The following is a 16,806-nucleotide window of genomic DNA, read 5'->3' as shown; positions in this document are numbered from 1 at the left end:
TGTGCAACTCTTCTAACCAATCGCAAGTGTCCTTTCTGACGCTGCGAGGCTGGTTTGATCACTTCTGTGACTGTGGGTTTGAAGAGCAAAGTTCACAGATAGTGAACATTTTAGTTTTAAAGTAACCTGATTAATCAGTCTTAACTCAGTGATTTAATCCCTGATAAGTTTTTTTTTTATCATTATGCACAACTCAGTATTTTAAAGTGGATTTCAGTCTCAGTGCAACTTGATTTTGTTTAACTGCATTCATTTCACTGAAGTACGTAACTGCACTCAGATCTTTTAACAGAAACAGCTACGCTTTTCAGCACCAAGCTCATTTCATTTACAGATGCTCTTTTAAACCGATCATGTATTGTCTGTAGTTTTGCCCCTGTCAGTTTGTGAGATTTAATAGACTTCTGTTACTCAGAAACCTTCAGATCATTATAGAAAATCTGGTGAACACCTTACATCGGATCAACGAACTCAGCACTTTCAAGCATGTAAACATGTTTTCCCTGCGTGATCCTGAAGAGGTGCAAAGTTCAAATGATAGGACTCATTGTCCCAGGCAATCTTACCTGACTTTATGTTCTGTGTTTATTTTCCATGAGTTAATACAACTATGTACGAGAAAATAAACAGTCACATTTATTCACATGAACTGGTGGAGTGTGTTGTCTATGTGTCAGTGTGTCTCTGCATGCAGATAATTAGGTTATGGTAGTCTCTGTCTATGAAATCATCAGACCTTTTAAAAAAGTTAAAGGACTCCACACAGTCAATGGGGCTGCTTGAGTTAAGCTTAAGCAAAACGAGTTAGAGAGCGGTTTCACAACCCAAAGTTAAACTTTGAACTTAAAAGATAGCAGGTAGGGTAAAAACCTCCACTGTAATGTAATGTGTGGTGGATAGTAGCATGCTGCACTTAAGCATGCTTTCAAGTCAATAAATGATTAAAAAAACAAAAACAAAAACAAAAAAACAAGAAGTTTCAGAGAGACTTTTTAAGGCTAGCGTGTGAGAAAACTGTGCAGCAGGCTGTAAACACCTTGTCCGCAAGCATCTGTCAGTTAATCCATTTGGGGAATATTTTTCGCGTGGGAATGCCACAAAAACGCTGCAGGAACAACTTTGGACTGAAAGTGTATTAGACTGCAGGATGTATTGCTGCACTATGTCCACATGATGTCGCAGTTCAGCTTGAAAATGTGGAATGTCTGGTAAAAGATATATTCCATAAGAGCTCTCTGGTGGTCCGAATTGATTAATCTTTCAGCACTATTAAAACAACAAGAGTGACTTATTTTTTACAGGTGCCATTAGCCTAAGCCTACAGTTAAATATATGCAAACTACATAAAGATGGCGGTTTAACTTTATCTCCCGGTTATGTCACTGGAGAAAAATAATAACTCAGGTAATTAGTTCGGTAGTTACTACCCCTGAAACCAGATTCTGAGGCCGAAATGATGTGGTGTTTATGCTGTGTAATCGAGTCAACAGAAGAAAGCGCCTCATCAATATTTTAATGACTGATTCCCGTGAGCATCTGCTGTGCGCGTTGACAGCTCTATGCGCATGCGCGGTATGCATCTCACGGATGCAGAGGAAAAGTTCGTCTAATATCGAAAAATAAATGAGAAAGGAGAAAAGGGGAACACGCGGTCTTGTTAGCGTCAAAAATGCACGTTTTAAAAAAACACGTGCCAACTGATAAGGTAAGCTGTTAATAATATTCATAATATTTAACTTCTGCATCACACGAGCATGTTGTATATGTCCACCTCTTCTCCTAATGCACAGGTGAGTTACTTCTTCTCATGTTAAGCAAACAGAGGCTAACTTTTTATAACACGACGGAATAAAACATTCAATTTGAAGTAAGGGAGGAGGAAGGGTTGCAGCTATCTGTCAATTTATAAAAAGTTCAAATAATAATATTAGTTATATATTTGTCATACAAAGTTTTACCCTTTATTAATAATCGCTTGGCACTTCTGTCAGTGAGATTTGTATGGTGGCCCTGAGAGGTCAAACGCACTGTAATTGAAGAAAACACCAGCAAATGGAAAAATGCTGCTAAAAGGCACCTAACCCAAGGGAATTTCTATAAAACACAAGGGAAAATGCCACAAAAGCTAAAAAACAAACAAACAGTGAAACAAAACGGACATGTTTTTTGGGAAACAGCTGTGGAAGTGACGAGCTTTGTAAATAGCTGATAGCAGAAATGTAACTACTCCCTCACATCACCGATAAACCGCTGCTTCTTTGAAGTGTGACGGTGCAATCCTCCATATTTTGTTTTCTGTATTTTGTGTGCGTTTGTAGGGCTTTTCCTTTTTGCTGGTGTTTAGGCTGCAGTCTGCTATCCAAACCTACCTGCTCCTGTGTGAAAAAGTAATTGGCCCTATTGTTAAATCATGAGTTAACTGTGATTGATAACATTTTTTGGATAGCACTAGCCTCACCCGGGCCTGATTACTGCCAGACCTGTTGAATCAGGAAGTGACTTAAATAGAACCTATCTGAAAAAATGAAATATGCTAAAGGGTCTTAAAAATCAACACATCATGCTACAATTTAAAGAAACAAGAATAGATGAGAAGCAGAGTCATTGATATCTATCAGTTGGGCAAGGGTTATAAAGCCATTTCTAATGCCTTGGGACTGCAGCAAACCACAATGAGAGCCATTATCCAAAAATAGAGAAAATTTTCGACAGTGGTGAACCTTGGCAGGAGTGGCTGGCCTACCAAAATTACTCCAAAAGTGCAATGACGACTCAACCAGGAGGTCACAAAAGAACCGAAAACTGCAGGCCTCACTTCCCTTACTTAAGGTCAGCGTTCATGAGTCAACAATAGGAAAGAGTCTGAGTAAAAATGGTTTCTATGGGAGAGGTCCAAGGAGAAAACCACTGCTGACTAAAAGGAACACAAAGGCTCATATCACTTTTTTACAAGACTTTTGAGAAAATATTCTGTGGACTGACGAGACAAAAGCTGAACTTTTTGGAAGGATTGTCTCCTGTTACATATTTTGTCAAACTAATACAGCATTTCTTGAAAAGAACATCATACCAGCAGTCAGACATGGTGGTAGTGTGATGATCTGGGGCCATGAATTCTGCTCTCTACCAGAAAATCCTGAAGGAGAATGTCCGCCCATCATCGATTTGTGCCATGATGCTGAGGCACACTGAGGTTATGCAGCAGGACTAGTCAAAGTCTGGACTTAAATCCAATTGAGATGCTTTAATGGGATGTTCATGGTCAGAAAAACCTCCAGTGTGACTGAATTTAAACAATTCTGCAAGGAAGAGTAGGCTAAAATCCCTCCACATTCCTCCACAGTCATTTGAAAGAGTCATTGCCACTTATCACAAATGCTTGATTGCAGTTCCTGCTGCCAAGGGTGGCACAACCAGTTATTACGTTTAGGGCAAGAACTTGTTCACACAGCGCCAGGTGGAGTTGGATAGTATTTTTTTTCCTTAATAAAAAATAAGAAAAACTAATCAATCCTGAAGGGAGCACCTCTAGCTGTAGAATGACAATCCCTTCATTCTACAGCTAGAGGTGGATCGTCCTCTACCGCATGGCTCTCATTGGATAACACTAAAAGACTGAGAAGTCCAGCAACCTCAGATTAGCCACAGATGAGTCAAGTCAGATGAACCAGCTGTAGAGATAAAGCCCTGTGATGGAACAGGCTGTTACAGAGACCCACAAACACTTGAATCAGCAGGTGATTAGTCAACCTTAACTCCAGCCAGAGAAAACTGTAATTTATTTCATAGTAATACCATTTTCATTGGTTCTGCAAAATAAACAGTATTTTTCAGATTGTTTATGTCTCAGTAGGATGCAAATAGCAGCTTGTCTGTGTTTTTGATGTGTAGTTTGGATTGACTTTATACACACCAATTTACTTACACATTTGCTGGGCTTCACATTAGTTTTCACTCTTTCGGGGTGTCAAGTTCTAAAAACTGTAGAAAAATGCAGACAGTTTACAAAAAAGATATCAAGTTGTTAAATCCTCCTTATCCAACTTCACTTGGCTTACTCCTCACATAAGTCATTATTTTATGCATGTTAATTATAAATACTATATCAGATTAGATCATATTAGAGTAGATTGTTGTATTATAGATATATATTAGATATAGATTTCAGTAATTCTTTAAACCTACTTTCTATGAAGGGAGAACAAGAGAGGAAGCCTTCTCAAAACACCAGCATGCTGAGAACAGAAAGGTGCTTATCAATGAAAATGTGATAGGGGATAGCATTGCAATGACAGTGTGTTGAGGCTAAGCCCCATCCTCCTGTAGTTGTGCAGAAATAACTATAATGTCTCATGTCTCAGTATTGCATTTCCTTTATGCAAGCACTGTAATGTTAGCTGTTATCGACTGTCAGACCTGGGATGAGAGAGAGAAGGAGCTCATACGAATGAGGCAGCAACACCAAGGTTCAAAGTTAATTTGATGTGTTTTTCTTTTATTTGCAGACTTATTCAAAGTTTAGACTGAATGAAAAAGGAATTAAATCATTATTGAGACTTTCTGAAACGCATTCAAGGCTTTTTACGTCCTGAGGAATATGTCAGGTAATGATAACTGATATAATTACCACTAACCTAAATGCTATAGAGTCACAAAAATGTTTGTAATTTGTACATGCTTCTGGAAGTAATGCACTAAATGTACTTTTTGATAATAGGGGTTGTATGATGAAATTTATTGCAATTCCAGCTTAATGCATTTAACATTTACTATTTAAATATAGTTATAGGTTAGAATTGTGTTGTCTTAGGTATTTGCTTTTATATTCAGTGGCTAAAATACTTGGAATATGTTTGTGGTTGAGAAGTCCTGCCAAGAGAATGGTTGGGCATTTACAGGGAGAGTTGCAGAGTAATTATAGAGTGGGCTTAGTCTATGTAGAGAGAGACATACCATTGGGAGAGAAGTAACTACTGAAAAAAGTGTCTGGAGGATTGGTAGACACTCCTCTCTCCCTCCTCCTCTTGTGGGACAGGCTCAGAGAGATTAGAGTCAGAAACATTTTGAAGTGAAGGAAGGCTTGAGACTCAGAGAAATGGTCACTGATCAACACATACTAAGGTAAGGAAAGAAAAGGGAAGAGTATATAGCCTAAAGCCTTCAAGATTTTACTGTGTATTCATGATGATTCATGATTATTAAATGTTATTTAAAACTTAAATTTACAATAACTTCTTATTTTCTGTAAGATTTAATTGTGTGTGTGTTTTTTTACAGATTTTCCACCTTTCTGCATAATGTTTGGTCTGGATTTTTTCTGTTTTATTTTTATTCTTTTGCTTTTCTGACTACTCTTTTCAGGGAGGAAGATTAAAGTACAGCTGTCCAACTATCTAACAGGCCAAAGCACTGAAGACTGGTTCCCTAACTACCTTGAAATTGATTACAGTTATCAGTCTGAAGTGGACTGCATCCAGCGTGTGGACAGTTTCCAAAACGCCGCCACCATTAAGCGACTAAGCCTAAAAAGGAGGCCCAGGGTGGCCGGCAATAATGTGGACAAAACGCAGAGTGGCATTTCATCTAGTCAGTGGTATTCTGCAGAGTCCTTGTCATCATCTAGTGGTGATGATTCAAAACTACTGGGCATGTCCTCTGCAGCTCAAGGTAGACCACCTCTTCCTCCACCACATGGTTCCTCATTGGATAATAATAAAAGAAATGAAAGTCTGGGAACCTCTCAGATACTAACTGAGCCAAAGCCTCAGCCAGCTGCACGATCTTTCTTCCAAAGTCAAAGCCCTGTGATGGAGAGGGCTTTTCTGGAGACCCACAAACCCTTGAATCAGGAGGTGACAAGACAGTCTCCACCCCAGCCCTATCCCCGACGACGACTGGCCAGCTTCGGAGGTGTGAGCTCCCCTGGGTCACTCTCACCCTTCACTGGCCTGGGTGCATATAATCAGAACAATAATGGCAATAAGCCTACTGGCACTGGACCCGAGGTCCACCTCGGCTCATCCCTGGGCAGTAGAGGCAGCACAGGGTGTCTGAGAGTAAGTCCACAGAGCTCAGGTAGAACAACCCCAGTTACCAGTCTTGGCCCCATGCACCTGCAACATGTCCGTGACCAAATGGTGGTTGCGCTACAAAGACTGAAAGAGTTAGAGGAGCAAGTGAAAATCATCCCAATCCTCCAGGTAAAGATCTCAGTCCTTCAGGAGGAAAAGAGGCAACTAAGCTGTCAGCTCAAGGACTTGATTGAGAGAGAGAACATCAATGATGTAACCTGGAACAGCCCATATACCATTGAAGGGTCTGAAATTGAGATCAACAGAAATACCAAAAAAGATCTTGAAGTTAAAAGTAGCTGCACAGATGTGAAGGAGGTTGGACAACTGACCAAAGACATTCAAGAACTGGAAAGGTCCATCAAAGTGGGACAGTTGGGAACATTGCATGAAAAATGTAACCTTCTTCATGACAAAACATTCAAGTCAGTCGCTGTGGGAACTGACAAAGATATGGATATCATCTTGTCTAAGCCACCAAAAGAAAACAAATATGCATACACTGAGCAGGTAGAGATGAGGTCCATTGCAACAGAAGTATCTGAAGTCAGTCTGGGAATTTACACAGAACAGGCAGCAGAGCTTGATGCCCAAGAATTAATAAACGGTGCCTTAAAGGAGAGAATTTGTCAATTAGAAATAGAGTTGAAAGAATCAGCTCTGGAGACAGAGTTGATTCGTCTGAAACTGGAACTTCAGGCTGCAGGAGCCAGGAACCGGGCTGACAAGGCCTGCTGTGCCAGACCGTCCACTGTAAGCATAGGCTCAGATGCAAGGCCACACACCAAAAGCCAGGGAGTGGGTAATCACACAGAGCTCAGAGATGCTTCCACAGGCGAGGAAAAGGAGGTAAAGACTGTAGGAGTATCTTGTGCACCTATGATGAGGAGTATTTGCACAGGACTGGATGTACCCATGAGCCTCTGGGAGGTCAGGGAGCGAGTGGAGACCAGTGACAAGGCTGTGGAAATGCAAGTTTTTACAAACACACAAGGAGTTGGGACAGAGATAAAGGTATGTGATGCAGAAAGCAACACAGAGGTGCCACTGGCAAGTCTGAGGTCCAAGAAAGAGTATTGTTCAGTGGCTTGTGGGGATTGTTCTGTCGATGTGACCATTTGCGAGGCAAAGGAAGCAGTTTCAAAGTGTATGACTACAGATCGAGTAAGAGGAGTTGAGCTTGGAATCATGGTATCACCCCAAACAGCATCGCAGCGTACCAACACTGTATGTAGTTCAGTGTCTCGCTTTACCAACACCAAGCATGCCTTCAGCACTGACTCCAGCACGAATACACTCCTCAGCACCCAAGACAAGCACACCAACACCACTCACACTTCAACTAGGACAGTATCTGTAGGCAATAGGGTCCGAGACGTCAGATGCACCACAGAGACCCGAACAATCGGTGTAGGAACTGCAAATGCAGTAGAAAGTATTTCAAAGCAAACACCAGAAGTGGTCACCAGGGTAACTCGAGACACTGGAGTTGGATTCACAGACATTAATGAGAATTTCCTAGTTGGACTGAAAACTCGAAATATGGCATCCGGACCGTCCCATCTACCTGACCCTGTCAAAACAAAGAGTGTTGGTGTAGGGGAAGGGCGGATACGGGATTTTTCAGTTTCATCCAGGACACCTGGACAGAATTTCCAGAAATCTGCACAGTTACAGTGGGACCATGAGCTGAACCATTACATCGAGAAGTTGCAGAGGCTCCTCAGCATGGAGCATGGGGACCTGCTCACAGAGGACTGTCCTGATCATAACAGTGGCCAAGGAGATCCCAGCTCCTGCAATAGAAAACCTATGGCACAAGGAGGGACAGACATCCACATGTTCAGTTCTCAACCAGCAGGTAACACAGCAAACCAAAAACATTTATTCTTCATAAAACATTTGCAAAGCTAATACCAAATTTCCTGGTAATTTATTACTATACATTCTGAATAGGTTGAACAGTTTGCACTTGTATTACTTGCATTATTGCTGTCATTTGTATAGAATGACATAGCTCCAGATTTTTACACATTAAAAAAAACTTTATCTACACAAAGTAGGTGATGCGATTAACCATTTTTTCAAATCTGCAATGTTATGTTTATACGTTTCTGTCTACTATTATCTTATTTTCATGCAGCAAACAAAGACTCTCAGTCCCAGTCTCAACTTTCACTTGTCTCCTCTAAGTGTGACAAAGCAAATGCAGGACTGTGTCAGCAGAGCAGTAATGATTCAGAAGTGAAAAGAATGATTAAAATGATAGAACAGCAGACATCCTCTGGTTTACAAGGTAATATTTTTATTTATTTATGTTTAGTTATAAATCCAAATCCTTTTTTTCATGAGATATTTAGTAAATATCCAGTTAGTAGGAATTTTGTTTCAGTGAAGGAAGTTTAAAAATCCTTTAGTATAAAAATATTTTATTTTGAAGCCACTCCCGGCGCCCAGTTTAAACTTGAACTAGGTTCAGGGGAAGTGGCTGCCTTCAGCTTGGCAAGTTCCCTTTTTGAGGGATGCATTTGCGATGTGTGGAATGATATCTGGTTTTGGAAGACGTTGTGTGCCACATAGCACTTTGTGGCTTAAGATCTAAAATTGAACTGCTTTGTGGGAGGAGCTGGTGTAAAAGAATGCTTTCTCTTTTCCACAGAGGCTTTTAGATGTGAACGAATGCATAAGGAATCGTGTGTTTATATATACTCCGATAGTGACCTAGCTAGCCTTGTAACTGTTTTGCTATACATGCATTTAATGCAACATACTGTATGTGTGTGATTTGTGTTAAGATTAAAAGTGCTTTGTGCTCATTTCTAGACAGGTCGGATAATGCTGGTAAGCCAAGGAATGTAATAAAGAAACAGAATGGTAACCAGTGCTGTAGTAGCAACAGGCAGAGCATGAAGTTTATGGGTGTGACTACAGGGTAGGTGTCTAATGTCTAAACAAATGTTTTATTTCTGAAATGATGGATGTGGTATGTTCATAGATATTAAGCACTTGTTTTATTGTCCTTAGGCTGGACCCAGTGTCGAATTATGAGAATGATGATGTAGACAGAAAAATAAAAAGAACATTTAGGGAATCTCCTCAAGATGTTGCCCAATCACGAAAGGAAAAAGACAACAAGGGATCGAAAGGAGCTGCGAGACTGTATACACAGCAGAGGTAATCTGGGAGAAGTCTAAAAGGGTTTAAAGCCAATAAAACTGCAACAATAAAAAGCTTCGCAACAGCAGTCTGCATTACTGTGGGAGTCCTTTCAAGTCTGAACTGACATCTAGTAACCAATAGAATTTGGTTATTTTCAGGCGTAGGATGAGCGAACGGATGTTTTTTGCTTGTCAAGCCTTAAAGACGCACCTGAGTGATGACACAGCTTTATCCAACAGGGAAATGGTATGTTTTGTTTTACTATATTCAGTATGAGAGCCACTGAAAGTCACCATGGGCCTTGTTTGTCTGTTTTGATTAGCATGGGTGTGGAGAGATGCTGGGCCATGGTGTGTGAAAGTATGTCGTTTATAAAGAAGTATCCTTGCCATTGGATATGAAAAGAATTCCTCAGTAGAAGAATTTTTAGCCATATCATTTGCTTCAACATGAGAATGTTTTTCTTTCTAAGTGAAATAGACTACTCACTTTCACAGTTAAATGCAAAATGGGTAAGAAGAAGTGGAATTCAAAGGAAGTATATCAGCAAGGTAACTCTTGACAGCTTCTATTGTGAAAGCTGAAACACTAAAAAGAATAACAAGAACTCTCGACATGCCTTTTTATGTTTGAAATAATGACAGATCCCTCTTCTTTTATGATGTCTTTTATAGAATTGTTGCTTTATGCTGTTTGTCTGTCTTCTTTCATTCACATCCCTGTAATTATGGGAAGATTGTGTCTATTCAGTCCTGATTGCTCTACTAAACTAATTTATGGCAAGAAGTATGTGTTTAAAAAAAGAAGCGCTGTTTTTGCATATATAATGCATCCTTTTTTTCTCTTGCAGCAGGACTGTCTGCACACACTCCAGCAAGAGTGGTTCTCTGTGTCCAGCCACAAGTCAGCTTCTCCTGAAACTGTAGAGGACTACTTATCTACGTTTCAGGCCATTTCACCTTCAGTATTGCAGTACATAGTTAATATGGCTGACGGCAATGGAAACACAGCTCTACACTACAGTGTTTCTCACTCCAACTTTGGCATTGTGAAGAAATTGCTTAATGCAGGTACGTATTACCACACCACCCCAAGTACATATTTTTTTCTCTGTCCCTCTGTCACGAGAATTAAGTTTATTTCTTTGCAGTCTGGACATGCTTAAAACAAGGTTACAGACAAATTATGCTGCCAGGGCTTTTTTTAACTTCTGCAAAATGCCGCAAGAGTTGTCCTTTTAATTTGAATCCCCCAGCAAATCAGAGAAACAAGCAAGCTCACAGTTTTTTAGGGCGGAAACGCCTTGTGTAATTCAGCTGTATCGCTCAGAAGCCCATGTATAATCTGGTTTTGTCATATCATATGAACATCTTGGTATTCTTTCTAATAGCCACTAGGTGGCGAAAATGACAGCAGCAAGCGAATTCTGTGTGTGATAAGATACAAAGTGCTCCTGTCAAAAACTGGAAAATATTGATAAAAAAGAAAACCCTGGTTTCTTAAACCAGCATGGGCAATAGAATACATGGTTTTCACTGCTGGGTAGCTGATAAATGAGATGGGGTTTTTTTTTTTGGAAAAGCTTGGAAAATACGAATTTTTTTTTAAATAAGAAATTATGTGCTGGAGATTGCCTTTTGAAAATCATAATGACTTGTTTCAACCATTTTTCCAGCTGTGAATGAGTATTAAAAGGATCGAAAGGCAGAAACACTATTCTGGACCGTCACTTAATTATTTAGTTTGTCGGGATAGTTTGATATTTGCACTGGGTGCCCGACTGAACAGCTTCTGTGTATGTATATCACTCAGAATAAATATATCTCTAAGCGCCAGCCTTTTTCTGTGAATCTATATTGCATAACAGCTTTGTCATTTTTAGTCACTCACCACAAAAGCTTATTTGGAACAGGTCTTCCTTACAAAATAAAACTTGGCATTAGTATGATTAAAACAAATGTGAATTGTTATCAGTACAAAATGATATACATCCTTCTTCCTCTCGCTTGTTTTTTCCACTGCCATCCGTTTCACCACCAATCACTACAGAGGTGTGCAACGTGAATCAGCAGAATTCAGCAGGTTACACGCCCATCATGCTGGCTGCACTTGCTGCTGTGGATAATCCAGACAACATGAAAGTAGTCGAGCAGCTCTTCACTAAAGGAGATGTCAACGCCAAGGCCAGCCAGGTCAGTATGTTCTCAGGTTGTGGGTGAGGGTGTGATCTCCACTTGATTTCATTAACTAAGTGAGAGCCAGCTAACCAGGAGTGACCATTAACATTACACTATAGTTAACGTTTTTTACAAACTAGTTTTTTCAATTAACAAAAAAATGCTGCAGCTCTCAGGGCTTTCATTCAATCTGGGTATTGTCAAAATGATTTAATGCATCACTAAATCTCCTGTCCTATGTGATGTCAGACGATGAAACATAAGAGGAACTGTCTGCAACTATTTTATTTTAAAGCAACTTTCCTTATAAGATGTCTCTGATTTTACTCTTAATAATTTTTAGAGTTTATTTTATGTAGACAGATAAATGGAACTGCTTGCATAAGTATAAATACAATGAAAACAGTCTTTCCTTTGTCTTTAACTGATTAAAAAAAAAATCCTGCAGATATCACAGCACTGCCAAACAAACACCTGATTATGTGCGTCAGAATTCCCCACAAAGTTGAGATCTGCAACTTGTCATTTTTACTGGATATGCACCTCTGAGGAAATGCTACGTCCCAGGCTTGTTGGCTTAGCAACCGATGGCGCAGCTGCTGTGATATGCTGATACAGAGGAGCGGCCACACTCCTACGCGAAAAGATCAGTCCTAAGCCGACTGCCATTCACTGCATGAATCACAAGCTAGAATCTGCAATGCACGTTTAACCTTTTATGTTTGATTACATTTCCTGTGTCCGAAAGAAGAGAGAACAAACCACGAGACTGAGAATATTTTGCAAACAATTTAATTAAATTTAAACTTACAAAAAGATGAAAATATTCATCCAGTGGCTACATTTGTGTTGTTTAGTTGAAATTCAGTGAATCAATATAAGAAAGAATAAATAACTGAACTAGCTTCACAGTCCCGTTCATTTTTTTTCCTTTCCCCAGTCGTCCACTGACTGTATCTTTATATGTGATGTGTGACTCAGTATTACTAGCCCTGTTTCTTCCTGTGTTTGACTCCTGCCTTCTGCTGCCCAGGCCGGTCAGACAGCTCTGATGCTCGCTGTGAGCCATGGCAGGATGGACATGGTGCAGGCACTCCTGGCACAAGGGGCGGAGGTCAATCTCCAAGATGATGAGGGCTCCACGGCGCTGATGTGTGCAAGCGAGCATGGCCACGCTGACATTGTTAAACTACTGCTGGCACAGCCGGAGTGCGATGCCACCCTGACTGACAGTGTATGTGAGTCATTGCCTCTACTTTGCAGCTTCTGTGAGCCCAGTGGCCTCAAGCTGTGAAGCAGAAGCGCTCTTACTTTGTTTCAGATATTATATTACAAAAGCAGAGAGTAACCATTTGTTACAGAAGACACATTCAGTGTGTCAGGAGAAAACAAAAGGGATAGAAATGGTATGTAATTAATTATACTGAGGCTGTTTATTTTCTATCTGTTATTGTGCGATAAACAACAGAAGCTCTTGTGGTGTATTTTGTGCGTAAACAGGATGAAAGCACAGCCATGTCCATCGCATTAGAGGCAGGACACAATGACATTGCAGTGCTTCTTTATGCTCATGCCAACTTCTCCAAAGGACACGCAGGGGTATGTGAGTCAATTTTTACATTAACACACAATATAAATTTGTGTGTGCATTTTTTCTTACATTGTATGTATTTTTGTGTTTGTGTGTTTCTTAACAGGCAATTGGTCGCCACAGTGGCAGGTCTCTTTCTTCTTCCAGTGATAGACACGTCTTTGAATGATTAGATGCCCCAAACTCGGATTTGATGCTACATGAAACTTATTTTCAGATGATTCAATATCAAAGCCCACATTGTGTATAACTTTGTCAGTTTCAATCTTATCAACAGAATGCAGTTGAATATTTATCTGTCATAACTCAGCAGTTGACAAAATGCTTTTCATTATCTAGTAGCACGGTATGCATACATGTGTATAAGATAACACTGGTAATTTCATATTTCATATAATTGAATGTGTATTACAGTAAATTTAACATAGTGCATGTGTGTATATTTAAGGAGAGCATGCAAAATTATCCAAAGTCCCCAAGTTAAGATGCACTTTAGTTGGGATCCTGTATTAAATGGAAATAAAAGTAGATTGCAATGATGTGCAAATCATTTCAACCCATGTTTTTATTGAAGGTGGAACATAGAAAACATGTCAAACCTTTTATTCTTATTTTTAAATCAGGTTATTTTGAATTTGATGGCCAGAACATATCTAAAAACTTTGGCACAGGGCATGTTTACTACTGCGGGGCATCCCCTCTTCTTTTAGCAACACTCTGTAACATCTCTTTGTAACATCTGGGAACTGAGGAGACCAGCTGCTGGACCCTCTGGTAGAGGAATAATGTCTCATTCCTGTCTGATAGGCGATTCTAGCTGCTCAACAGTTGTGTGTCTTCTTTGTAGTACTTTTTGTTTCAGCATCCAAACTCTTCTATGAAGCCATGCTACTGCAATAGATGCAGTAGCATTGTCTCAGCAGATGAAGTATGCTAAGATTATATCAGTAGCAAAGACATTACATATTGTCCTCTAAAACCTGTGCATACCTTTCAGCTCTGATGGTGCCTTTTCAGAAGTGCCAGCTGCCAGTTTCATAGATACTACCGTCAAAATACCATCAGAGATTCAGGCTTTTGAGCTGTGTGCTGATAACAAAACAGGCGATCCCTCTGATCTTTAGTCTGGAGGATGCAGAATTTATGTTTTCTATAAAAGGATTTTAAATAATCTGACCACAGAACAGCTTTCTACTTTGCCTCAGTCCTCTTAAAATAAGCTTTGACCAGAGAAGACAGCTGCAATTCTGGATCATGTTCACATAGGGGTTCTTTTTTGCACAATAGAGCTTTAACCTGCGTTTATGGATGGGACAGTGAATTGTGTTCACAGACAGTGATTTCTGGAAGTGTTCCTGAGCCCATTCAGTGATTTCCATAACAGAATAAATTCAAATTCAAATAGTGGCTGTTTTCAATGCCCGAGGGCCTGAAAATCCCAGGCATCCACTATTGGATTTTCAGACTTGTTCCTTTCTGCACAGAGATTTCTACAGATTGCAGGAATCCTTTCATATTATGTACTGTAGATGATGAGTAAGTCTTCACAATTTTACAGTGATAAATATCATTCTGAAATTGTTCCATAATTTTTAGCTTGCTGATACTGCCCATCTTCACTTCTGAGAAACTCTGCGCCTCTAAGCTGCACTTTTTATACCCAATCGTGTTATTGACAAATTCTCAGTTAATCTTCTTTGTTCTTCCAGCGGTTTCTTTTTAGTATCTCTAAATTTCTGACCTCTTGTTGCCCATTCCCAACTTTTTTGAGTTATGTTGCTGCCATCAAATTAAAATTTAAATAGTACATTTTATTTAAACCTATGATTTATTTTTTATGCACTATTGTGAAAAGTTATTGGTTTAAGAGATTTGCAAATCATAGCATTTTTATTTATTTGTTTATTTTTTATACGGCATCCCAGCATTTTTGGAATTGGGTTTTACTTAGGGCTAAGGTGAAATTTTGTACTATTTTTATATCTCCTATTATTTGTAAAGTCACAAGGGCTCAAATGTGCTGGGATAAAAGTAACAAAAATTACAAAGTTAAAAATCTTGACCCAGCTTTTCGTACTTAAAGGATCTGTACCTCAGAAAATATCCATGATACCATAGTAAAGTTTTGCATGGCTTCATTAAATATGCTAAAGTTATTGACACCATACTGTGTACATTACTATAACTTACAGGAATATAGATGCATGGCAACATAGTTTACTATTTTAGATTCGTAAGGATTATAGATTATGTTGAAATGCATGATTGCTTGTTGTTTACTGTAATTGTCAAAATCCCATTTTTGTTCATGATTCTAACAAAAGTTCAATTCAACCCAAGTGGCCTTTTTATTTATATTTATATTTTTTGTAATCTTTAAAAACAGTTTATTTTTTGTCGAAGCTTTTACTTTATACTATGTAAACAGGGAAAAAGATGCAGCATAAACTACTACATATCTGTAGTACAACTCTTTCTACCAATCATGGACAAAATGGACAAATAAATATCAGCAATTTAATGAATAATAAATACGGTCTGACAGATGACAAGATTAATACTAGTCCCATGTTTGTTTAATAGTAAGGAATTTTAAGGTAGCATGTTATTGTGTTATACTGTATGTGTTACACATTTCCTGGAGGAAAGGAAAAATGGAGCCTCTGATAATGTTTTTAGTTACACACAAAAGAAGGGTCACGTGAGCTCTGTCATTGTGTAAGAGATTTTTCAACTTTTTGGGGGGGGGGGGTGGGTGAAAGGTGGGTTTTACAGTGCAAGGAAACAGAAAGGTCTCAACCAGCTGGTGGATTCAAACCCAGTACCTTCTTTGCTGTGAGGCAGCAGTGCTTACCACTGTTCCACCTCAAGTATCTCAACCATTTAAAAAATTAATATCAGCCGAGCCTTCAGCCAGGCACGAACACTTCTTTCCTTTTTTGGTTTGGCAGCACCAATTTTTCTTCATCCTGACACCCAGCTCTCTTTTCTCCTTTAACACAGAAACTACCCACCATTCTCACCTCCTTGTTTCTACCACCTCACCAGGTATTGCCCTCAGTGTTCATCCTGTCCCTTCTCAGTTGACTATGATGTCTATCAGTAAAGTACCATTGCCTTTTTTTCCCCCATAAGCAAGATTATGTAGACCTTTTTCAAAAAATGACTATTAATGACTGAATTATTAGGTGAGTTTGTGACCTTACACTGCAAAACCTGGCCTTGATAACTCATCAGAGTAGTCTTGCCTCTCTTGACGTTTGTACTACTGGAAATTAAAAGCGAACTTCAGCTTTGAATGAGCTGTAAATCATTTATCAACCATTCAGAATAACCTGTGCCCTACAGTTCTCACCATTTTAATTAATATTCCCCACGAGCTTCATTGGTGTGAGAAGAGAGAGCGTGTGGTGATAATTCAATTCTGCAGCAGTCCTGCAGTTCAGAGATTATCATTGTTTAATTTTACGCTAGAGCACTGTTGGTGAGTGAACATGTGACAAGTTATAAAATAAAAGAAAGAACGGAATAAGGGGTATCTCGGGTTTTTTCAACCTTTTTTTTTCTAACCATTTACAAAGTATGATATTTTCATCAGTGAAACATGCGATCTCACAGTGAGTTTGTTGTATTTCCTTTTCCTTTTGTTTTCTTCATCTACTCATGTGATTTATATTTTGCCCATTTCCAGAGCTTTTTTTTTTAAGCAGTGCTTGGGTGCACAAGACAGAAAGCTTCCATGAAAAGACAGATTATAAAATTATGTTGTTCGGCTTCCCGCTGCACTCGTTTCCCCAGTGTACCACTC

At 39.3% G+C, this 16,806-nt stretch overlaps 1 protein-coding gene across 3 annotated transcripts; it reads left to right on the top strand.

Annotated features, from left to right (window-relative positions):
* The first annotated feature begins 1,573 nt into the window (after positions 1-1,573).
* On the top strand, positions 1,574-15,556 carry LOC116316028 (KN motif and ankyrin repeat domain-containing protein 1-like). Of its 3 annotated transcripts, none has more exons than XM_039614150.1 (12): positions 1,574-1,705; positions 4,506-4,604; positions 5,362-7,932; positions 8,215-8,367; positions 8,895-9,003; positions 9,096-9,245; positions 9,389-9,476; positions 10,084-10,300; positions 11,280-11,422; positions 12,441-12,641; positions 12,908-13,006; positions 13,105-15,556. In XM_039614150.1, the coding sequence occupies exons 2-12, from the start codon at positions 4,598-4,600 to the stop codon at positions 13,165-13,167; spliced, it is 3,801 nt and encodes a 1,266-aa protein (XP_039470084.1). In that variant the 5' UTR covers positions 1,574-1,705; positions 4,506-4,597; the 3' UTR covers positions 13,168-15,556. The 3 variants fall into 3 exon arrangements, with proteins under 3 accessions (XP_039470084.1, XP_039470083.1, XP_039470085.1); XM_039614149.1 differs by having other exon boundaries at positions 10,081-10,300; XM_039614151.1 differs by lacking the exon at positions 13,105-15,556 and having other exon boundaries at positions 10,081-10,300; positions 12,441-12,645; positions 12,908-13,001.
* Positions 15,557-16,806: the final 1,250 nt, after the last annotated feature.

The sequence above is a fragment of the Oreochromis aureus genome, linkage group 7, assembly GCF_013358895.1.
Source record: "Oreochromis aureus strain Israel breed Guangdong linkage group 7, ZZ_aureus, whole genome shotgun sequence".
Taxonomy (NCBI): Eukaryota; Metazoa; Chordata; class Actinopteri; order Cichliformes; family Cichlidae; genus Oreochromis; species Oreochromis aureus.
This window is presented reverse-complemented; position numbering and strand designations above follow the sequence as displayed.